General features: G+C 41.4%; 1 protein-coding gene across 1 annotated transcript in view; it reads left to right on the top strand.

The window, feature by feature from the left end:
* Positions 1 to 24,920, top strand: part of lrp2a (low density lipoprotein receptor-related protein 2a) — a 290,923-nt gene that overhangs the window by 11,897 nt on the left and 254,106 nt on the right. Inside the window, exons 3-5 of the mRNA XM_060827752.1 lie at positions 9,373 to 9,480; positions 10,551 to 10,673; positions 17,012 to 17,128. Of these exons, the coding sequence (XP_060683735.1) occupies positions 9,373 to 9,480; positions 10,551 to 10,673; positions 17,012 to 17,128 (348 nt within the window). The remainder of the gene's footprint in view (positions 1 to 9,372; positions 9,481 to 10,550; positions 10,674 to 17,011; positions 17,129 to 24,920) is intronic.

Consider the following 24,920-nt stretch of genomic DNA (forward strand, 5'->3'; position numbering starts at 1 on the left):
GACACCACAGCAAGTCAGGCAGATTTCTTGGAAAGGGAACAAGCTAATGTTTTGAGTCTAGATGACTCTTCATCAGAACTAAAGTGGTGTGGAGGGGACATCATTTATGCAATTGTGAGAGGAGGAGAATTAAGTGCTGGGGAGAAAAGATATTGGTTAAGTGATCGGAATGTGAGAAAGGCAGAACAATGGTGTATCTATCTGCCAGACGGGAAAGAACAGACACTTCCACTGGGATGGGGGCAATGGGGGGAGGGTGGCTCAGAATGTAACAAGCAATGCTAAAAGAAAGGGAAATAATGGCTTCACAATTTGAAGGTATGGAGCTCAATATTCAGCTCAGGGGGAGACAGGGGGGCCTGGAATGAAGTTCATTGTACCTCTCTCACTTCAGCACTAATGCTAAACACCAATGGTTAGAAAGATGGTGTGCAGGTCTGTGCATAAATCTTTCCTGATGAAGGGCTCTAGCCCGAAACGTTGAATTTCCTGTTCCTTTGATGCTGCCTGACCTGCTGTGCTTTAACCAGCAACACATTTTCAGCTCTGTGCATAAATCAGGCAGATGGGGATTGTGCTAGATCTGGCACTCGATGGTGGTCACCAGCCTATCCTTGGAGATAGCCAGACTCTCAAGTGTCAGAGCCGGAACCATACTGATAATGTTGGTGAATTCTTCCATCCTTTGAGCAAGCTTACTGACTGCCTCTGACAAGGCAGCCTGATATTCCTGCATTTTTCTCTGCAGTTGGTCAAGTAATTAATGTCTGAGAACTGGGGGTGTGGGGTGGGGGGGAGGGGGGTCGGTGGGTGTCTTCTGTCTGCTACTGTGCAGGTGCTCTGTATTCAGAAGTCCTCTGAATGAGAGATACCTAAGATGCTTCTTCCTCAACCAGCAGCAGGGCGTGTCAATGATGTGCTCACAAGACTGAGCTCCTGAATCTTACCTAGATTGTGTCCTCACTAAGGAGCATAGCTGAAAGCCTTGCCTGTATATATGGAGGTTTCACTGGCATTCGTCTCAGTGGAAGAGGTGGAACTGAGTTACTCCAGTGCTGGCCTTTTAGTGAAGAGGTGCTGGGTGCTGCGCATGCCTACATAAGAAGAAATGAGAGGAAACTAGTTGTTGATGAGGGATAAAAGAAGATTGTACAGATTAAGATTGAATGAATACTGGGGGTAATGGGAGAACAGTATACCACAATGCAGCCTGTTGTGGTTTTCTGTTCCAAGGCGAGCAGTTAAGCTCTTCCCCGGCCAAATCCAGAACAATCACTTTGTGGGAAATGAGGAATCTGATGTATTACATTCTGCTACCATTCTTGGACTTCTTGGCTCATTTCCCTGTAATGAGGCAAAGTGGAAAATTGAATATGATGGCAGCACAGTCAATGGTGATGCATGAGCAGGAGAGATAATGAATTGTCTCCAGTGAATGAGTAGGAAGTGCAGAAACTGAAAGGGTTCGTAGTTGAGAGGATGAGCTTTGGGAAAGCAGTTGAGTGGACATAAGGCAGGTAATTCATTGAGAGTTATAGTTTATGAATCTTGCTGAGTTGCAAGTGCAGTGCCAGAATTGGAGAATGGTGGGTGTAAGATAGCAGAAAGAAGATGGCACTTCCTTGACCATTTCCTGCACTGATGGGCATGCTGACTCAATTGGGAATCCAGGCAGTGATTTGTATCCAGGCTAGATGTGTTTGTGATGTGGCCCCCCGTGATTGTCAGTTGGAAAAGAGACTGCTTTCTGTTCTTCACACAGTCCCTCAACATTTCCTGTCCATGATGTGGGGAATGGGCTTTTCTTTCTTAGGTTATTAGATTCCCTACAGTGTGGAAACAGGCCCTTCGGGCCAACAAGTCCACACTGACCCTCCGAATAGTAACCCACTCAGACCTATTTCTCTTTGACTAATGCACCTAACACTATGGGCAATTTAGGCATGGCCAATTCACCTGACTTACACATCTTTGTGACTGTGGGAGGAAACCAGAACACCCAGAGGAAACCCATGCAGACGTGAGGAGAATGCGCAAACTCCACACAGACAGTTGCCCGAGGCTGGACTCAAACCTGGGACCCTGGTGCTATGGGGTAGCAGTGCTAACCACTGAGCCACTGTGCTGCCCCCGTATGGCATGAATGTTAAGGCCCGAGTACTATGACATAAGAGGTCAGTGCTGGCTTTCAGCATCTGAAATCATATGTGGTTGGGCTTTAAATATGGCACCAGAGGCATGAAGGTCTGAAAGTGCGAGCAAAGGCAAGCACATCCATCTGTCTTGCCAAGTGATCATCTGGCACACTGGAAGCCATGAATTTAACTTATCAACACATTTTGATTGCAAATGGAAAAAATTCTGTCCAGGTGTTATAGACACAAAGACACTGATTTCCTTCCTAGGTGAGATCTGCAAAGTTAGGAGAAATCCTGGCTGCAGACTCTGACCTTTAAAATTGCCTGCCCATACTTCTGAGTTTTGGTCTGAGGATCAGGCTGAATTGGAAGTTCCCAGGGACCCAAGGTGAGCCTCAGAACTGGCTGTTCATGTGGTTTTCTGGGCAGAAAACCTGCATCAGAACTGGTCAAAATTTAAAAGAGAGATCTAAACATAAAACATCCCTTCTGATCACTCCTGCTTGACCCCATACACTTCCAATGCCCCTCTGCCCATGCTCATGTTCCCTCATGCATCTTATCCCACCCTCTGCATATTTAACCATTCTCGTTGTCCTTTATAACCTATATGCTACCCTTTGCTCATCTACCCATACCCCATAGCCCCTCGTACATCCCCTGCCACTTTCCCCCCGTAATCTCCATGGCCTTTTATAGCCTCTATGCAACATATCTGAAAATGTGTTGCTGGTTAAAGCACAGCAGGTTAGGCAGCATCCAAGGAATTGGAAATTCGATGTTTCGGGCATAAGCCCTTCATCAGGATCTATGCAACATATGTCAACTCATACCTGCTCTGTACCTCTGTCCCTCTTCATGACAATGGAATCTCAACAGGCATCCTGACAGTATCTATTGATGATATGATTGGAATAAAATACTCTGACAACAAAACCCAGACTCAATACATTGAAATTCCTTCAACTAATCCTTTACAAAAAGAGGTATTTAATTTAACTGCTTAATGCTTAGCTTCTTAATTTATGATGCAAACCAATACTTTCATTCCTCAAGCAATTGGAACTGTTCATCTTATAAATATCCTGTTGTGAAAATGCTAGTTTGGGAAATTGATCTTGCAGAAGAAATCCTACAGTAATTTGATGTGAAGGGGCACTGCACTTTCTTTCAAAATCCACGTGCTTTATTAGACAGTTCCTTGACAATTTTGCTAGTCCCAGTGAGTTTGTATGGTTTCCACATAAAAGCATGCCTTTTCACAATTCCAAATGTTGCCTTGCTATCAAGGATGTTACATACCAAACCCAAAAGGTGTCTTACATCTCCAAAAGGGAGAAATCCAAAAATTGCCAGAGCAACTTTCCTGCTTTTTAAATGAGAATTTTCAGAATACTGCAGAGACTTCTGACATCAGGAATATGTTCGCTGGGAAGTTTAAGAAAAAAATACTAACCAATTACACAGGATTTAAAGACCTGCAGATGCTTAAAGATGCCACACAGTAAGGTCAGGAAGTTCCAGCAATTGTTGAAAGGAAAAGGTTAGGGAGAATGGCTGAATTTTGTTCAAAAATGAGGCCATGGACTTTGAGTATTTTTGAGTAATACAGCCTGGAAAGAGACCCTTCGGCCCAAACTGGCCCATGCTGACCATGGTGCCCACTCAGCTATTTCCAATTGCCTGCATTTGGTCCATATCCTTCTGAACCTTTCCCATCCATGTACCTAACCAGACATTTTTTTACACAAGCTTTTAACACAAGTTAAGCAGAGGAAGGAGATTTTATTTGGAACTCCTTCATGATGCTCAGTGTAGAAAACAGCCTCAGCAATGTAGCAGGTGGTTCTCATTGCCAATGCCATTACCTTGCTCAGCAGTGCAATTCAGATTTAAAAAAAAGTTTAATAATCTTACCAAGACTGCCAAGAAAAGAGGAGCCAGCTGCTTCTGCCAACATACACTGGACAAAATATTCTTGGAAGTTTGCCTGACTTCTCTTAAATTCAAATTCTCTACGTTGAAGTGTTTTAAATGCTTTCCATCCATATCTAAGGGGTACTGCAGATTCCCTTACAACTGCAAGTTTTCTTTGCGAGTAATTCTTTGATATTTTCACCTTTCTTAAGGAGTGATAACATGTTTGATATCTGCTTAATGAATCAACTCCATTATAATCTACATGCTGACATTTGGATTGAACTGGACCTCAGTGTAATTTGGAATCAACTTTCATTACTATGCATTTCTTTCAAAAATTATGCTGGGCCATAGTTTTGATCTCCAGACAGAAATCAGGTGTCATGAATTCTCCTAACATTGAGATTCTGCCTCCTTTATGATGGTGTTTGTGTTATATGTGTCAGGAAGGCTGGTTTGTGATGGAGATGGGTCTAGATTAGAGTGGAGCTGGAAAAGCACAGCAGCATCCGGGGAGCAGGAAAATCGACATTTTGGGCAAAAACCCTTCATCAGAAATAGAGGCAGAGTGCCCGCAGAGTGGAGAGATAAATGAGAGGGGGATTTGGTTGGGAAAAAGTAGCATAGTGTACAATAGATGAATGGGGGTGGAGATGGAGATGATAGATCAGAGAGGAGGGTGGGGTGGATAGGTGGAAAGGAAGATAGGCAGGTGGGACAGGTCATGAGGGCAGTGCTGAGCTGGAAGGTTGGAGCTGGGGTGGGGTGGGGGGAAGGGGAAATGAAGAAACTGGTGAAATCCATATTGAAGCCATGGGGCTGAAGTGTTCCAAGGCGGAAGATGAGGCTTTCTTCCTCCAGGCATCGGGTGGTTGAGGGAGCAGCGGTGGAGGAGGCCCAGGACCTGCATGTCCTCAGCAGAGTGGGAGGGGGCGTTGAAATGTTGGGCCACAGGGCGTTGGGATTGATTTGTGCGGGTGTTCCAAAGATGTTCCCTAAATTGCTCTGCTAAGATGCGTCCAGTCTCCCCAATATAGAGGAGACCTGCATCGGGAGCAAAGGATACAAAAACTGATATTGGTGGATGTGCAGGTAAAACGTTGAAGGATGTGGAAGGCTCCTTTGGGATCTTGGATGGAGGTGAGGGAGGAGGTGTGGGCACAGGTTTTGCAATTCCTGTGGTGGCAGGGGAGGGTGCCAGGAAGGGAGGGTGGGTTATTGGGGGGCGTGGACCTGTCTAGGTAGTCACGGAGGGAACTGTCTTTGTGGAATGCGGAAATGGGTGGGGAGGGAAATATATCCCTGGTGGTGGGGGTCAGATGATGCGGTTTATGCGAAGATTGGTGGAATGGAAGGTGAGCACCAGGGGGGTTCTGACCTTGTTACGGTTGGAGGGTGGGGTTTCAGGGTGGAGGGGCAGGATGTGGACAAGATGCTTTGGAGGGCATCTTTAACCACGTGGGAAGGGAAATTGTGGTCTCTAAAGAAGGAGGCCATCTGGTGTGTTCTGTGGCGGATGGTTACCTCAGATTGCAACAGGATTTGGACCAGATGGGCCAGTGGGCTGAGAAGTGGCAGATGGAGTTTAATTCAGATAAATGTGAGGTGCTGCATTTTGGGAAAGCAAATCTTAGCAGGACTTATACACTTAATGATAAGATCCAAGGGAGTGTTGCTGAACAAAGAAACCTTGGAGTGCAGGTTCATAGCTCCTTCAAGGGGGAGTCGCAGATAGATAGAAGAGTGAAGAAGGCGTTTGGTATGCTTTCCTTTATTGGTCAGAGTATTGAGTACAGGAGTTGGGAGGTCATGTTGCGGCTGTACTGCAATTTGCGTTGGTTTCTTATATTGGTATTTGTTATATTTTCAATAATTTTATATCTTTGTAAAGTCAAAAAAGTTATTTTTTGCTCATAAGTATATTTACAAAATATAAGGGAACCAAGACTGTGATCTAATTAATGCCTTATACTGTGTTAGCAAGGCTTCCCTATTTTTAATCACCATTCCCTTTGAAAGAAAGGCCAATGGTCCTTTTGGAGTCATAGAGTCATAGAGATATACAGCATGGAACAGACTCTTTGGTCCAACTCATCCATGCTGACCAGATTCCTAAACTGATCTAGTTCCATTTGACAGAGTATTGACCATATCCCTTTGAACCCTCCCTATTTGTGTATCCATCCCGATGTCTTTTAAATATTGTAATTTTGTACCAGCCTCCACCACTTCCTCTGGCAGCTCATTGCATACACTCACCACCGTCTGTGTGAAAAAGATGCCCCTTTTAAATCTTTCCCCTCTCACCTTAAACCTATGCCCTCTAGTTCTGGACTCCCCTACCCTGAATAAAAGACCTGGGCTATTTACCCTATCCAGCCCCTCATGATTTTATAAACCTCTATATCGTCCCTCCTCAGCCTCTGGGAAAATAGCCCCAGTCTATTCAACCTCTCCCTACAGCTCAAACCCTCCAACTCTGGCAACATCCTTATAAATTGTTCCTGAACACTTTCAAGTTTCACAAGATCTTTCCTCTAGAAAAGTGACCAGAATTATTCTCAGTGGCCTAACCATTGTTCTATACAGACGCAATATGAACTCCCAACTCATATACTCAATGCACTGACCAATAAAGACAAGTGTATAAAATGCCATCTTCACTACCTATTTATCTGTGATTCCAAGGAACTATGAACCTGCACCCCAAGGTCTCTTTGTTTGGCAACATTCCCCAGGACCCTTACCATTAAGTATATAAGCCCTGTCCTGATTTGCCTTTCCAAAATGTAGCCCCTCACATTCATCTAAATTTAAATTCCATCTGCCACTCCTTGGCCCATTGAACCATCTGATCAATGTCCCATTATACTTTGAGGTAACCTTCTTCGCTGTCCACTAAACCACCAATTTTGGTGTCATCTGCAAACTTACCAATGGTACTTCCTATATTTGCATCCAGATCACACTTATAAATGATAAAGGACCCAACACCAATTCCTGCTGCACACTGCTGGTCACCGGCCTCCAATCCGAAATGCAACCCTCTACCATCATCCTCTGTCTCCCACCTTTGAGTCAATTTTGTATCCAAATGGCTAGCTCCTCCTGTATTCTATGCTAACCTTGCTAACCAGTTTGCCATACAGAACCTTGTTGAACACCTTGCTGAATTCCATATAGATAATGTCCACTGTCTGCTTCCATCAAACTTCATCACTTCTTCAAAAAATTCAATCAAGTTAGTGAGACACAATTTCCCATGCACAAAGCAATGCTAACTATCCCTCATCAGTCCTTGCCTTTTCAAATATGTTTAAATCCTTTCCTACTGCTTGGTGAACTTCAATGCTCTCCTTTCCTGCTTCATACATCTTTAATTTTTGCCACTGGTATTGAGGGGAATTGGTTTAGCTCAGTTGGCTGGATTGTTGATTTTCGGAGGAGTATGATGCTGACAGCGTGGGTTCAATTCCCATCACTGGTTTGAGGTTACCGTGAAGGACTCTCCTTCTCAACCTCTTCTCTTGTCTGAGGTCTGAAGGCCGTCAGGTTAAATCAGCACCGGTTGCTTCTCTCTCTCTCTCATGAGAGAGCAGCCCCTATGGTCTGATAAGTCTATGGTGACACAACATCGGTATTGATATAATTGCTGTTGAGGATTTGTATCACCAAGTGGAGAATGCTATCTTCATGTTTCACCAGCCTTTATGAGCAGGTACAAATCACCATTTGTGACATCTTTACTGGATAAATTTACTTCTTTTTGTTGCTCAGTAATGTAGAACTAGCACCCAGTAGAAATGTTGCATGAATTTTCTCTAAATGTGGGTATTATGTTGGCAAACCTACAAGCCCTCGTGCAGTAATACACGAATAGCTGAGCCAGCAGTAGATACATCACGTCATTTAGATTCACTAGACAAGCATCACCTCCGTTCCAGATGCTCATCTCCATGAATTCTTGCCAGTCAGCATAATACAGCAATGCGATACAATACACCACACGAACAGGCCCTTTGGCCCACCAATTCCTAATGCGCTGATTCCTAGTCCTTATTTACACCCACTGTTTAATATCAATATGCAATTTTGATCCCTCTGTTTGCCTCACATACATGTGTTTTTAAAGATACGGTTTAAATGTTGCTAATGTTCCTGCTTTCACTATCTCTACTGGCAGTGCGATCAAGGCACCTACCACCCTTTGTGTGAAAACTTTTCTCTGCATTTCTCCACGATACTTTCTACTTCTCATCTTGAACCTGTGCCCGCTTTTAGTTGACCTTTCCACTCTGGGAAAAAGCCTCTGACTTTCCACCCTATCCGTACCTCTCATAATTTTGTAGATCTCTATCAGGTTTTCCCTCAGCCTCTGTCTTTCTAGTGAAAACACTTTGAATTTATCCAACCTCGCCTCATAGCTAAAACCCTCCAGACCAGGCAACATTCTAATAAGCCTTCAGTGTATCCTCTCCAGAGCATCCACATCCTTCTGGCAGTATGGTGAGCAGAACTGCATTCAATATTACAAATGTAGCCTAACTAAAGTTTTAGGTAGCTGTAACATAAATTGCCAACTTTTATATTCGATGCCCTGGCTGATGAAGGCAGGTGTGGTGTATACCTTCTTGACCACCTTATACACCTGTGTTGCCCCTTTCAGGGCTCTGTGGACCTGTATGCCCAGATCCCTCTGTATTTTGATATTCCTAAAAGTTCCAACATTTATTGTACAATTTACACCTGAATTTGATCTTCCAAAATGCATAATCTCGCATTTGTCCAGATTAAACTACATTTTAAACACATTATAATTTCTCTGCCTAAATCTGCAATCTGTCTATATCCTTGACTGTCTGTTTCTCTATCTGCAACTCTACCAATTTTAATTCATCCATTTAATAATCAGACCACCTACATTTCCTCCAGATCATTTATATATATTAGTGACAACAAAGGTCCCAGCACTGACCTCTGCTGAGCATCACTAGTTACTGATCTCCACCCTGAAAACACCCTTCCACTGCTACGCAGTCTTCTCAGACTAAGCCAGTTTTGTATCCATCTAGTCAGCATGTGTTTTTACATAAGAACACTAACCAAATCAAAAGCACAAATTCATTTTGCGTTATTTGCTGTTGTAATACTATGCCACGACAGCCCCATGCTATCTCTACTAAACAATAAAACTGATGTAAATCAGTGAACACTACTAAAAATAAATACTTGCAACACATATTGCAGGTATGCACTACCTAAATTATAAAAAAGGGCAAGTGCAATTTTCTAATCTCTTGATCTTGGATTACAGATTGTAGAGCAGACCAGTTTCGCTGTCAAAATGGCCAGTGTGTTCCTGGAACCTGGAGATGCGATGGCATTGGTGACTGTACTGATAATTCTGATGAATTGAAGTGCCGTAAGTTACTGGGATCTGATAAATCCTAATGATTATATATACTAATCACATTTTCATTGTGACAGTGATCTCCAATTGACACTCACTTAACAACTTGAAATTAATACAGAAGGCACAAAATATTCAGAATTACCTTACTGAACATGTTATCCCCCATTTATTCAGTAATCATTAATCTCTTTTAATAACTAACAATTTATTGAATAGTTTAATTTTTAAATATATTTCTATATAAGTAATTTTCAATGAGGTGTTCGAATGCTTTTGAATTACACCATTCCTTAATATGTCCTTTAGGGAAGAAAGTTTATTATCCTCAATGTGACTGGCACTTAATTGTCCTCGGAAATGCCCGAACTCTTCACACAGTTTAATGGTAATAAAGGATTGGCAACAAATACTGAAACCCAGATCACAGGACAGAATAAAAGAATTGCATCTGGGAAGTGATTTATTGCCTGAATTCTTTTCTGAGAAGAACACTCCATAATAAAACAGTCTCACAACAAATGTTCTACCTTAGTTTGTTGTGAGTAATATAGTAGAAAGTGTGCAGCCCTCCTTCAGTGTGCTCTTGCTGCAACTCTGACCATGGTTTGATGAAGTGTCCACAGATTGACTATGACTATTATAGGACAAGCCAAACAGAGAACAGCCAGGGAATTCCTAGAGGCATGGCACTCATCCATAGATTCTATCAACAAACACATCGACCTGGACCCAATATACCGACCACTGCAGCAGACAGCTGGAACTGACAACCGGAAGTGGCAGATTCAAACCACTACAAATGCCGGAGGAAAGATCACAGAAGCGCTTCACAGGAGGCTCCCAAGCACTGAGGATGTCACCTAGACAGGGGACAAAACGTCTGCAACACAAATTCCCAGCTCGGCGAACAGAACCACAACAACGAGCACCCGAGCTACAAATCTTCTCACAAACTTTGAAAGACTCTAGTTCCATAAACTTGAGACATTAGAGTACCCAGAGCTGTATGTATTGTATTACCAATTTTAAAATTCCCTTTTATCTTTACTTTACTGATACTATATTTATTTTGATTTCAGCTCCACCTACTTGTACAGCAGAACAGTTCCAGTGTGAGGGAGATGGGGAATGTATTTCTCAAAGTTGGGTCTGTGATGATGAAGAAGACTGTGATGATGGATCTGATGAGCGTCATCTATGTTGTAAGTCCAGGATTTTATTTAATATATTGTCGATATAAATTTGGAATTCACCTTTTCTTTTTAGTTATTTTAAAAGTATCTACTTTGATCCACTTTCAACTCAGCCTGACAGAGATTATTTTCCTATGTATAGATTTCAATGCTGTTTTATAAAATGAATGTTATACCTGTTCTGGGATGTCAGTATTGCCATAATCAGCCTTGTAATTCTTGAAATTCAAGGATTGAGGATGCCTTGCACAAGGAATGCCTAGTGCAAATTCTACTATTATTTCCAAGACAATGTACCCATTGCTTTCAAGAACACCAAATATTTAACATAGTCATGGATACATTATTGAAGTGAGTGAAAGATTGGATCAGTATCAGGCCATTTAGCTAATTAAATTTTATATAGGTGTCACATAAATATTGAAACTGGCTCAAAGACACTTATAATGAATTCCAAAGAGAATTTATTGCTACTTGTTATTTAAGTCACCCACCTGAACTTTGTATAAATGCAAATGATATTGATGTAGAATAGTTTAGGTTTATTATTTTTGTTTGGAAATATAGATTAAAAAAGCTTTGTTTGGATTTTAAACTACAAGAAAGCTGCAGAGAAAATAAATCTCCAATTTTAGTCCTGAAGGACTGTTGAAATTTTGTTCATAATTAATTATCAGTCCTTATCATGACAGCTTGAGAATGTACACTGATCTGCCTGTTAAATGAATGCCAAGAATTTCCAAATAGTTCCATATTGCCTTCTTTCTTCAGTGTTTGACATTTTAGACCATGATGCAGAGGTTTGGGAATTGTGTCTAATGCTGATATATTTGTCTATGAAGCAAAGTTAAGTAACAAGTTAGTTATAGTAGGAATTTGAGCACAGGGATTTTATGAAATTGAACTGTAGCTTTCCATTTAAATTGGATTTACATATATTTATTAATCTTTCAATAAAGTTATTGATAGTCCATTTATTCCTGTAATTTGAATTATTGCTATACAAACCTATTTCTGTGACAATACAGTCCAACAGTTGCATCTAACTGATAATTTCTTTCCAGTAACCCACTGGTCATTTCAGGCATTTGATAAGTTAAGATGATTCACTTTGCGCAATAGCTCCTGACAATTAAGTTATTACTACTTATAAATTTTGGTTTGGAACTGTAATCCTGAGCTAAGAGGTGACCTTTGCACTGTAAGTAACTGCTTGTTTAAAAAGAGAACAAACTGTTTTTTGTGAGTCCAGACCTGCAAATTAATTGCAGGTCGGTTGGCAATCAAAGAGCTCCATAGAGGTTTTGCATTTAATCAGACAGCAAATGTTTGACATTAATTAAGTCAATACTTGGGAATTGGTGTCAGCAAGTCTGGAAGGGAACATGATGGTCAAGCAGAGGGAGGATCCAGAGCTTTTGAACTATTTTGAACTGAGGATTTCTAAGAGAAGGAGCTTGACTATTGATACCACAGCATGAAGATTTACAAGCCCCCTACCTTATCTCCCATTATCAGCTATTGGAAATTCAGAGAATAGAAACTAAGTTATAAGTACTGTTGAAACTACCTCAGAATAAATGGAAAAGGTGGCACTGATAGATGTTTTCAAATAATCAACCAAGTAAGCATCACACATGTTTGTGGAATAATGCATTAAGAAAATGGCTTAAGTAATCTGGATCTTAGTTATTTTCTTTTTAAAAAAATATTCATTCCTGTAATTTGAATTATTGCTATACAAACCTATTTCTGTGACAATACAGTCCAACAGTTGCATCTAACTGATAATTTTGGGCGGCACGGTGGCACAGTGGTTAGCACTGCTGCCTCACAGCGCCAGGGACCTGGGTTCAATTCCCACCTCAGGCGACTGACTGTGTGGAGTTTGCACGTTCTCCCCGTATCTGCGTGGGTTTCCTCCGGGTGCTCCGGTTTCCTCCCACAGTCCAAAGATGTGCGGGTCAGGTGAATTGGCCATGCTAAATTGCCCATAGTGTTAGGTAAGGGGTATATGTAGGGGTAGGGGTATGGGTGGGTTGCGCTTCGGCGGGTCGGTGTGGACTTGTTGGGCCGAAGGGCCTGTTTCCACACTGTAAGTAATCTAATCTACTGGTCATTCTGTTATACCATGAGTTTCATTAATGTGAATTTGCTATAACACAAGTGACGAATTGGGGATACTGTTTCTAAAGTTTGAATTTTTACATTGTATTGGCTCTGGCTCTATTAGTTTAAATGGTGCTGCTATTAAGTGATTTTCTTACAACATAGGATTGCACGAGAATGGAGCTACCATGTTATAGCAGAACGGACTGTACTGGTTATTATTTTAAATCAAATAAATCATTAAATTACTTTGTTATTTACTTTATTGGTAATAAATTATTAAGTCTTTTGTTTAAACTACAAATCTGGTGCTTGGAATCAATTGTGCATGAAGTCACATCAACAATAGCAGGAATCACTTTCAGATTAATGCTATCAATAATTTAGTTTGATCAGTTCAATATCATTTGTCAAAGGTCAAAAAAGATGATAAGCTACTTACATTACATTTTAAAAGAATACATTAACAGTGTTGGGCCCCAATTTTTATTCTTCAATCATATGCACAGAGGTGCAGGAAATTCTGGTTTTGTGACCCCAACCTTTAAAATGGCCACTCATACATACTATTTTGTCCAGAGGAGTGGGTTGGTTTTCAAATTAGATTGGGCAACCTAGATAAAGTAAATCAGTTTATTGGTTCCCAAAGTTGGCTGGGCAGATATCGTAGCTGAGAACTCTAGTATGCTATTCCAAATTTAAAAGATAAAGATAAAAAATAAAACATTCTCCCTGTTCTCACTTGCTCACTATCTTCATGCACTATTCATGCTAACCTATAACTACCTGTGCTGCTGTACCATCCTACATGACCTCTCCACACCTGTGCTAGTCTATGCTCATTCATTCATCCACATGGCCCTTGTTAAATTCCATGCCATGTTAACTTCTTCATTGCCCGTGCTCTATATGTATCCAATCATTTCCAAGGCTGATATAGCTGCTATGCCAACTCAGTTGAATCACTGTGTCTCTTAATCTCCATGTTAGCTCATCTAATATCTAAGATGGGCTTAACTTTATTATGCCAAGATGCCTCTTTATTCGTCAGTATGTTTATGGTATCACTTTTGAAAAAGTGCACATTCATGCAAAAAAATCTAATACTTTGAAATTTCTTTAACTAATCCCTTAGGAAAGCAAATATTAGGGGCAATTAGGGAATGTCAGTAAATGTTGACTCTGTCAACAATGTCTACATCCTGTACATGAATAAAAATTCACTAATTTGGGAACTAACTAAGTTTGCAATGGAAATTTTGCTTATGTGAAAAGGCACTCTGAAATATTTATTGCTTTTCTTTTTAAATGTGTCATTGGACAGTTCTCTTTTTTGCAATTCCAATGGACTTAGGCACTTCTTGAGCACAAGTATGCCTTTTCAGAATCCCAAAGAGTGCCTTATATCTACCAAGGGTTGTTTTACCTCCTGTAAGGTCTGTCATGCTCCCACAAACCATATCCAAACCTTACTTCTCCAATAGGGGAGAAACATAAATAATTTCTCAAGCCCTCATCCTTCGCAGTCGTTCATCTCACACACCCCCAATGCCCTAACCATGTGAATACATGCAACCTATCGTCCTGTACCCATCATGATAACCTTACATGTTCTCCCATGCCCCTTTATCTCCAATGACAACTGAGTGCCTATTTCCAATCATCAGTCTTCTACCTTCACCTGCCTTGCCACCCGGAGTATCCACAAGTGCTCATGTACATAGGAGAAAAGCTATAGTTCTATTACTTAAAGTTTCATATTGTAGACCACACTCTTGACACTTGTTGACCTTCACAAGTTGGGCAGTTTGAAGGATTTTATGCATTTGTTATAAACAGTCTTCTCCATAGTTGGAGGTGCCAGTGTTGGCACTTTCATATTCAACAGTTTAAAAGGATAGCTGATACTCTTTCCATCTCCTGTCCCTACTCCCAAGGTGTATTAGAACCATATCCACAGAGGTGCTGAGCTCTCCCAAGGGGTACACTGACTATTCAAAAGAAATGCATTCAGGATGACCTGTCCTCACTTACTCTAATCTCCATACTCCAGGTTTTAGACACCAGACACTCCAAAATATGGTGTAAACGGAGCAGTTAAAAATTTAAATGGCTAGCTATCTCTGGGAACTGTGCATGCATGCCTTCTCTCAATCCTTTCCCCACCAAAGTGAGAAATGCAAGGTGTCAGGATGGAATATGGAGGAGGTGCTAGGTGGTGGTAATACTTTGGATTCCTACCTTACCAGCATTTTCACTCTACAGAAACATCCTGTAAAGGCAAATATTAGAGCCTTAGTCTTTGTGATTGTATCAAGTCTAGTGGACAGAAATATTGGTCAGAAATCCATTTCAGTGCAAGTGTCAATGCTTGAACAAGTGTGAAGGCATTCTAATTATCTTGTTATGGATTGTGCCAGTAGTAATGTTGTAATCTTGTCACTGATGTACTTTAATGTCAGAAATCTAGTGCTGCATTGATGTGAAACTTCAGCAAAATTTAAGAAGTAAATCAACTTTATTTACCTGATTCATCACCATATACGGCAAACCTACTGTCTGTTACTCCCATCGTACTTTCCACTTTACTTCACTGAAAACCTATTCCAGTTTCTTGTTTTGTTTGAAAATTCTATTAAACTTATTTTTCATTTCCTACATCTGAGAATCTAATTTAAATGTGTCCGTCACGTTTAAAAGGTTTACCTAGATCATATTAACTGGATCAAATCTCACACTTACCTGATAATTTCAAATGAGGCAGTCTTATAAGAGGGTTAGTTGAACATTAATTGAGATCCTCATATATTTTCATGACATATAATCTTAAGCTAAATAGTAACTGAGCTGGGCACCTGCTTGAGATTACCTGGGGACTCTGGGAAAAAAAGAATGAAGGTCACAGTGTCAGAAAGAACAAGGTGGTTAAGTCAATCTCCAGCATTTGTGGGTGGCATGGTGGTACAATGGTTATCACAGTGCCCAGAGACCCGGGTTCAATTTCCACCTCAGGTAATTGTCTGTGTGGAGCTTTCACATTTTCCCCTTTTCTGTGTGGAGTTTGCTCCCGCTTCCTCCCACAGTCCAAAAATGTGCAGGTTAGGTGCATTGGCCATGCTAAATTGACCTTAGTGTTAGGTGAAGGGGTAAATGCAGGGGAATAGGTCTGGGTGGGTTGCTCTTCGGAAGGTCAGTGTGGACTTGTTTGGCCGAAGAGCCTATTTCCACACTCTAAGTAATCTAATCATTTCTGGCCACTCTGTTTCTGTTCAGTGGGTGACCTTAAAATCTCCCTTTATGACTGCAAGTACAATCCTTCCTGTGAAAACGTATTTTACTTACAAGCAAATAGAAAATATTTTAGGCCAGTGCATAGATAATTATAAAAGAGAAATTGAACACTTAGGGAAAACAAAATCTGTGTCCAGTGCATCATTGTACATGTTAAAAGACAAATGATTCAAATGCAGCCTGCATATCAGGAAATTTAGTTTAATTGATTTGGAGGTGCCGATATTGGACTGGGGTGGACAAAGTTAAAAACCACACAACACCAGGTCATAGCTGCAAATGTGTTGCTGGTCAAAGCACAGCAGGCCAGGCAGCATCTCAGGAATAGAGAATTCGACGTTTCGAGCATAAGCCCTTCATCAGGAATAAGAGAGAGAGCCAAGCAGGCTAAGATAAAAGGTAGAGAGGAGGGACTAGGGGGAGCGGCGATGGAGGTGGGATAGGTGATGCAGTGAGAGAGGGACTCACTGAAATCCTTGTAGAGGGAGGAAGAGAGCTTCTTCAAGGAAGGCATCCTTGCAAGAGGATTCGCAGTAGGTTAAAATCTTCGAGTAAAAAATGAGGTCTGCAGATGCTGGAGATCACAGCTGCAAATGTGTTGCTGGTCAAAGCACAGCAGGCCAGGCAGCATCTCACCAGGTCATAGTCCAGCAGGTTTATTTGGAAGCACTAGCTTTCAAAGTGCTGCTCCTTCATCAGGTGATTGTGTGATTTTAAACTTAGTTTAATTGATTTAGCTTTGTGATGTCAGTTTGTGGTAAATTCCTGTATACAACTGACATGAAGAGTGTCCAGGATAAACTGTTCTTGTTGTCTATATTTTATGTTGTATGGGCTTTACTTGTTACTAAATGTGAACATACAAACAATATTGAATAGTGTTTAAATCTTTAGCATGTAAAGTTAATTCTTCTTTTGATAAACATTTCTTTCTCCTCACTGTGTAGCTGCAAAAACATGCACTAGTCAGCAGTATACTTGCACCAATGGAGAATGTATCCCACGTGAGTACAGGTGTGACCATGTCGATGACTGCACTGACAAAATCGATGAAAGAAGCTGTCGTAAGTCCGTAAATTCTCATAATGTATTTTCTCAGTCTTTGCACCTTAGGCATTTTAGTTTGTTGGATTAAGCTGCTCACTGATGGAAGCAATTGCCTTCAATCTGTTCCTTGTTTTCTAAAATTTGCTGCGGAATCTACAGTGGATTAGAGCAAATGTTCAAATATTGCAGTGTATTGCAGTGACTTGTTTGGTCCTGTTAATGCCATTGATGGGTGTAATTAAGTTCATCTGTGTTGGTGTTATTTGGTATATTTTGACGAGAATATTGTACATATGTCAGTTTAAAATGCTGAAATGTCAATCAGTGAGTCTATTAGAAGGAGTATGATTGGCATTTGTGATTGGAATTTCAATTTCATGCATAGCTGCAATTTAAGCTTTCCAAAGCCAAGATAAGTAAGAGCGATTGCTCATAACAAACAGTAAGCGTGGGGTGGGAACAAATCTGTTTTATGCATTATTGCAAATAGGTAATGGCGTAGTAATGGTACAAGTGCTGTATTTAATAAAGTTTCCTGTAAAACTAATGGATTGATAAGCTATGCCAGTGTAAATTTGTATTCACTGATATCAAAACAGTGTGAAATCTTTCTAAATTGTTGTTATGACTTTGTAACAATGAGGAGAGCATTGCTGAGCTTACGTTAATCATCTGGGCAAGTTTATATTTTGTACTTGATCAGTGATACTGTACAGAAAAGAATGTACTGACAAATATTTTATAAACAGAAATTGATATCATCTGCAAACAATACCTGAGGCTGATAATTTTGTTTTCTTTTCTGCACAGTTGCTAATGAGCACGAGATAATGTTAGCTGAATAATTGATGGTTTCAGATTAATCAAATTTAAAAACATCCACTGAGTAGCATTCATTAATGCATTTTATATGAATGAATATTATACTGTTTTGGCGATGTGTCAGTTACGTTGAGGCTTTTGGAGAATTTCTGTCCACAGAACCAAATGAGATTTCTAACCATTTCTTATGAAACCCATCTGATTAACTACCTACCTGTCACTATGATGTCCCTTTTGCCTGATTCTAGCCTCACTTTATCACTTGCTATACCAGAAACAACTTGCTACTGCTAGGGATATCCCAGAACTATCCAGCATTCCTGGTGCATGCAATTCTGGTCTCCTTCATATCGGAAAGATGTTGTGAAACTTGAAAGGGTTCAGAAAAGATTTACAAGGATGTTGCCAGCGTTGGAGGATCTGAGCTACAGGGAGAGGCTGAACAGGCTGGGGCTGTTTTCCCTGGAGCGTCAAGAGTCTGAGGGGTGACCTTATAGAGGTTTACAAAATTATGAGGGGCATGGATAGGATAAATAGGCAAATTTGTTTCCCTGGGGTCGGGGAGTCCTGAATTAGAGGGCATAGTTTTAGGGTGAGAGGGGAAAGATAAAAAGAGACCTAAGGGGCAACGTTTTCACGTAGAGGGTGGTACGTGAATGGAATGAGCAACATTAAAGAGACATTTGGATGGGTATATGAATAGGAAGGGTTTGGAGGGATATGGGCCTGGTGCTGGCAGGTGGGACTAGATTGGGTTGGGATATCTGGTCAGCATGGACGTGTTGGACGGTAGGGTCTGTTTCCATGCTGTACATCTCTATGACTCTATGACTCTAAAAGGTCTTGTGCACCTGGAGAAGCACTGTTGGTCTGAAGCTGCTTTGCTTGGTTCTGACATTTACCCAGGACATGATTAATAATGGAAGACAGTGCCCCATCAATGAACTTCTGTGCTTAGCCAGCATATTTTCTATCTGATTCCTCACACTCCCTCTGACTCTGTACTTTCTGTCAACCAAGGTTCATGCTCTCCCACTCACTATTGCTTGCAACAAATTCCCTCACTTGCTCTCAGCCACTCAGTCCCTGACACCACAGGCATTGTGTGGCCTCTGCATTGCCTCCTGACTTACTTGAGACATCTCCCCATCTGCACTAGCACTAACAGCTGTGTCACCCATTTTCATCTCCCTTAATATCTCTGTCTTTCTCATTCCAGAAGAAAATAGCCCACAATAAGACAGAATGAGTTCACAGAGGTGGTGGCTTGCCTGATATTTGGTATCTCAGCCCTTATAAGGAGCACATTCTGACTCTGAATGCCCTGAGTAGGCTGACTGATGTGTCCAGTTTCCTGGACTGGTTTGGGAGGCTGCCCTTGATGTACTGTGCTGGGGCATACTGACTAAAGGTTACTTCCCTTCTGCCTGCAAAAAAGGATCCTGAGCTTCCAGTTGCCTGCCACTTCCACATACCACCTTGTTCTCTGGTCAATATCCCTGTCTTGGGCTTAATGCAGTGCTCCAGTGAAACTCAGATTGATCTGAAAGAACGGCACTTTATTTTCTACTTGGGAACTCTAAAGCCAATGGATTCAATATCGAGTTTAACAACTTTAGGACTTGAGCTTCTCTCATGTGTTATGCAACAACCCAGCACTCCCCCCCCTCCCCCCCCAATATTTTAAGAAGGTAGCCTAGACCCTAACATTTTCTTATTTTAAAGGCAGTTATGAAGTGAATATTCCAGGTGTGCTACAGCTGGTCAAACCACTCTGCTTTAACCAAAACAATTTATTTAACAGTACAGTTGAAACACAAACAAAAGAAAGTGGAATTTAGAATAAATTAACGACTGAAAAACTTAACCAACCCAATACAGCAACTATTACTAGTTACCTATTCCAATGCAGCAATACCCCAACAACATACTCCCTGGCAAAAAGGTAAATTCAAAAACAGATTCTTACAGGCAGCAGGGAATAACATCCAAAGAGCGATTTCAGAAGAGAGTCAGAGGAGCTCTTTACTGAAGCTTGCAACTTTCCTGGACTCTTACATCTTCTGATTTCTCCAGCTAATACAAACTAGAAAAAAAACAGTACTGGGAAAACCGGCCACTCCCTTCCAATATCAAAATCTCTAGATTCCTGAGCACCTCTGCCTTTATGACTTCTCTTCAATAGCCAAGGCTAAAATAACCTTTTTAAAGTGACAGCATCATCACATGTGTCCTTACATCAACTCCCCACACACCGGGCCTTGCTATCACATGGTCTGCTATTACACACAACCCATTGTTAGCCACGAACAGTCCCCATTAATAGCTATTCATTTTCCTAGCCTATTCATTATCTACTCCTTTGTCTGTCAACTGTTCTTCTCTCTCTTTGGGCTTTATCCCCACCTGTCATTTATTCTTTACACACCCCCAGCTTCATCATCAGCAGAAAAAAAAACTTTTTCCTTGCTACCATTAGTTCTGGGGTACTGTCATTGGACCCAAAACAGTAACTCTGATTTCTCTCGACAGATGCTGCCAGACTTGCTGAGCTTTTCCAGCAATTTCTCTTTTTTTTAGTCTTCCCCATGACTTGTCTGAGGACTGCTGACAACCATGCCAAGCTTCCTGGCTTTGTAACTGCTTTAATGGCATGGCAATACAGCAGTGAGAGTCTTAGAATCTTGTAGCACAGAAACAGACCCTTTGGTCAAATCAGTCCATGCTGAACATAAGCCCAATTAAATTAAGCCCATCTGTTTGCTCCTGGTCCATATCCTTCCAAACCTTTCCTATTTATGTATCTACCCAAATGTCTTTCAAACATTGTAATTGTGCCTGCATGAACCACTTCCACACAGAACGTTCATTCCACACCACCATCAGTGTAAAACAAAGTCTCATGTCCTTTTTAAATCTCACTCCTCTCACCTTAAAAAATGTGTTCCCTAGTCTTGAAATCACCCATGCAAGAAAAAGACAACTATCATCAACTCTAGCTCTCATTATTTTATAAAACTTTATCAGGTCACCTCTCAACTTCCTACATTCCAATATAAAATGTCCCAGCATATCCAGCCTTTCTTTATCACTCAAACCTTCCATATCTGGCAACATCCTGGTAAATGTCTTCTGAACCCTCTCCAGCTTAATAATATCCAACTTATAACTGGGCAACATGAACTGGACACAATATTCAAGAAGAGGCCTCATCAATGTCCTGTATAATCTTAACATAACATCCCAACTCAGGGGACCTTGGTGATGGGCAAGTTGTTGCAGGAAATCCTGAGGAACAGGATTTACAATGCATTTGATAAGGCAAGGACTGATTAGAGATCATCAACATGGCTTTGTGTGTGGGAAATCATGTCTCACAAACTTGATTGAGTTTATTGAAGAAGTTACAAAGAGGATTGAAATCCATATGGATTTCAGTAAGGCATTTGACAGGTTACTCATGATAGACTGATTAGCAAGGTTAGATCTCATGGAATACAAGGGAGAGCTAGCCATTTGGATACAGAGCTGGCTCCAAGGTAGAAGACAGAGGGTGGTGGTGGAAGGTTGCTTTTCAGACTGGAGGCCTGTGCCCAATGACGTGCCACAGGGATCAGTGCTGCATCCACTACTTTTTATCATTTATATAAATGATTTGGATGTGAACATATGAGATATAGTTAATATGTTTGCAGAGGACACCAAAATTGGAGGCATAGTGGACAGTAAAGAAGGCTATCTCAGAGTACAACGGGATCTTGATCAGATGGGCCAATGGGTCGAGGAGTGGCAGATGGAGTTTAATTTAGATAAGTGTGAAGTGCAGTATTTTGGAAAGGCAAATCAGATTAGGACTTATACACCTAATGGTCAGGTCCTGAGGAGCAATGCTGAACAAAGGAGTGCACGTTCATAGTTCCTTGAAAATAGACTTGCAGTTCGATAGGATAGTGAAGAAAGCGTTTGGAGTGCTTTCCTTTATTGGTCAGAGTATTGAACACAGAAGTTGGGAGTCATGCGTGGCTGTACAGGACATTGGTTAGGCCACTTTTAGAATATTGTGTGCAGTTCTGCTCTCCTTCCTATCTCGGAAGGATGTTGTGAAACTTGAAAGGATTCAGTGAAGATTTACAAGGATATTGCCAGGGTTGGAGGATTTGAGCTATAGGGGGAGGTTGGATAGGCTGGGGCTATTTTCCCTTGAGTGTCGGAGGCTGAGAGGACCTTATAGAAGTTTATAAAATCATGAGGGGCAAGGATAGGGTAAATACACAAGTTGTTTCCCTTGGGTGGGGAGGTTCAGAACTAGAGGACACAGGTTTAGGGTGAGAGCGGAAAAATTTAAAAGGGACATAAGGGGCAACGTTTTCACGCAGAGGGTGGTACATGTATGGAATGAGCTGCCAGAGGAAGTGGTGGAGGCTGGTACAATTACAACATTTAAAAGGCGTCTGGACGGGTATATGAATAGGAAGGATTTGGAGGGATATTGGCCAAGTGCTTCCGTGCTGTCCATCTCTATGACTCTATGACTGAGTAATGAAGGCAAGCCTGCCAAATGCCTTTTTAACCATCCATTCTCTATGTACTTTAAGTCTGGCATCTCTGGCTGAGTGGCAAAGTACAAAAAGACATGATATGACAGGCATGGATTCTCTGAGCATCCAGAAAGAGTTGAAGTGAGTGAACAGTAGACAGCAAGCAAAAAGGAAGAAATTTTCCAAGGATGCTTACCTTGGAGAAGTTCTCCTCCTTTCTTTACAAGGATCTCAGTGAGTTTCAACACCCCCCCCCACCCCCCCCCCCCCCACCACCACTACCACCACCACCACCACATGTGCCTAAGTGCAAAGGGTCCTTGCTGCAGTATTGCAATGATAGTTGCCATTGTGCCCAGAGGTGTAACATTGAAGTGCAGGTGCATACCACAAGTGGATTAAGTTTGTGCCATTGGGGTTTTGAGAATTTGGCACTTGTTGGAGACCTATCTTTCTGGATGTGGAATGTGTGTGGCTGGTGCTCACAGAGTGTGCCCTGTGATGTGGTGTCCAAGGTCCAACATGGAGGTCCCTTGGAGCAAGCTGTTGGTTGAAGTTACCAGGTACCTGCTCTAGTTTCCATGTTGGGAAATCTCAGCATATGGTTTGCTAGTGGCATAGGATAGAAAGCTGCATTTTAAAGGAGTGAGATGTATGGCTAATATGGCCACTAACATGCAATGGTCTCCCTTAGTAAGTAACTTGCCACTACCTAGTGAGAATCTTGCCTTGACATCTGGAACTTAGTTGAAAGATGCTGTAGTTTCTCCAGATATTGAGGTAGATCTGCCACATTTGTTGCTTAGATCACATCATTCAGATCCATGTAAGATTTTGCCCAATAAATCCTGTCTTGAAAAGTTTGAACTGGAAAGATAGTGCACTATAAATGACATTTTTTTAAAAAAAGTAGGTTAACAGCAGACCTTGCACATTTCCTGAAAAGGTCAGAAATCAGATGACACTAGGTTAGAACACAGAAAAGTACAGCACAGCCTTTGGCCCACGATGTTGTGCCGAGGATTAATCCTAATGTAAAATAAAATAGCTTAAACTACACATCCCTCAATTCACTGCTATCCATGTGCATGTCCAGCAGTCGCTTAAATGTCCTGAATTACTCTATTCCATCACCACTGCTGGCAATGCATTCCATGTATGACTAAGTGTCTGTGTAAAGAACCTTCCTCTGGCGTCCCCTCTATACCATTCTCCTAATATCTTAAAACTATGACCCTTCGAGCCAGTCAATCTTGCCCTGGGGAAACATCTCTGGCTATTGACTCTATCCATGCCTCTCATTACCTTATATACCTCGATCAGGTCACCTGTCTTCCTCCTTCTGTCCAGAGAGAAAAGTCCAAGCTTAGTCAACCTCTCTTCATAAGACAAGCCCTCCAGTCCAGGCAGCATCCTGGTAAACCTTCTTTGCACCTTCTTCAAAGCCTCTGTATCTTTCCTATAGTAGGGTGACCAGAACTGGACACAATATTCCAAGTGTGGACTCACTAGGGACTTGTAGAGCTGTAGCAAAACCTCGAGGCTATTAAACTAGATTCCCCGTTAATTAAAGCCAAAACATCATATGCTTTCTTAATAACCCTATCCACTTTGAGGGATATATGTAGTTGAACACCAAGATCCCTCTGTTCCTATACATTGCCAGGAATCCTGTCTTTAATCCTATATTCAGCATTTGAGTTTGATCTTCCAAAATACATCACTTCGCATTTTTCCAGATTGCACTCCATCTGCCATTTCTTAGCCCATTCTGTCTATGTCGCGCTACAGCCTGCAATAGCCCTGGATTCTATCAATGGCACTGCCAACCTTTGTGTCATTTGCAAATGTACTAACCCACCCCTCAACCTCCTCATCCAAGTCATTTATAAAAACTACAAAGAGCAGAGCCTCAAGAGCAGACCCCTGCGGGACCCCACTCAACACTGACCTCCAGGCAGAATACTTTCCATCTACAACCACTCTCTGCCTTCTGTCAGCCAATCAATTCCGAATCCAGATAGCCAAATCTCCCAGTATCCCATACCTCCTGACTTTATGAATGAGCCTACCATGGGGAACCTTATCATATGCCTTGTTGAAGTCCATATACACCACATCTACTGCTTGACCTTTATCGACCTATCTTGTCACCTCCTCAAAGAACTCAATAAGATCTGTGAGGCATGATCTGCCCCTCATAAAGCCATGCTGACTGCCTTTAATCATGCTATGCTTTTCCAAATAGTCATAAATCCTATCCCTCAGACTTCTATCCAAAACTTTGCTGACCATAGATGTAAGACTGACAATTCTGATCCAACAGGTTTATTTGTAATCACAAGCTTTTGAAGCATGGCCTGTTTGCCAGGTGAAGTGAGAGAGAAACACATAGACATAGAATTTATTCGCAGAGAGATCAGTGGACAGAGAGATCAAAAGATCATAC

Source organism: Hemiscyllium ocellatum, chromosome 7 (genome assembly GCF_020745735.1).
Source record: "Hemiscyllium ocellatum isolate sHemOce1 chromosome 7, sHemOce1.pat.X.cur, whole genome shotgun sequence".
Taxonomy (NCBI): Eukaryota; Metazoa; Chordata; class Chondrichthyes; order Orectolobiformes; family Hemiscylliidae; genus Hemiscyllium; species Hemiscyllium ocellatum.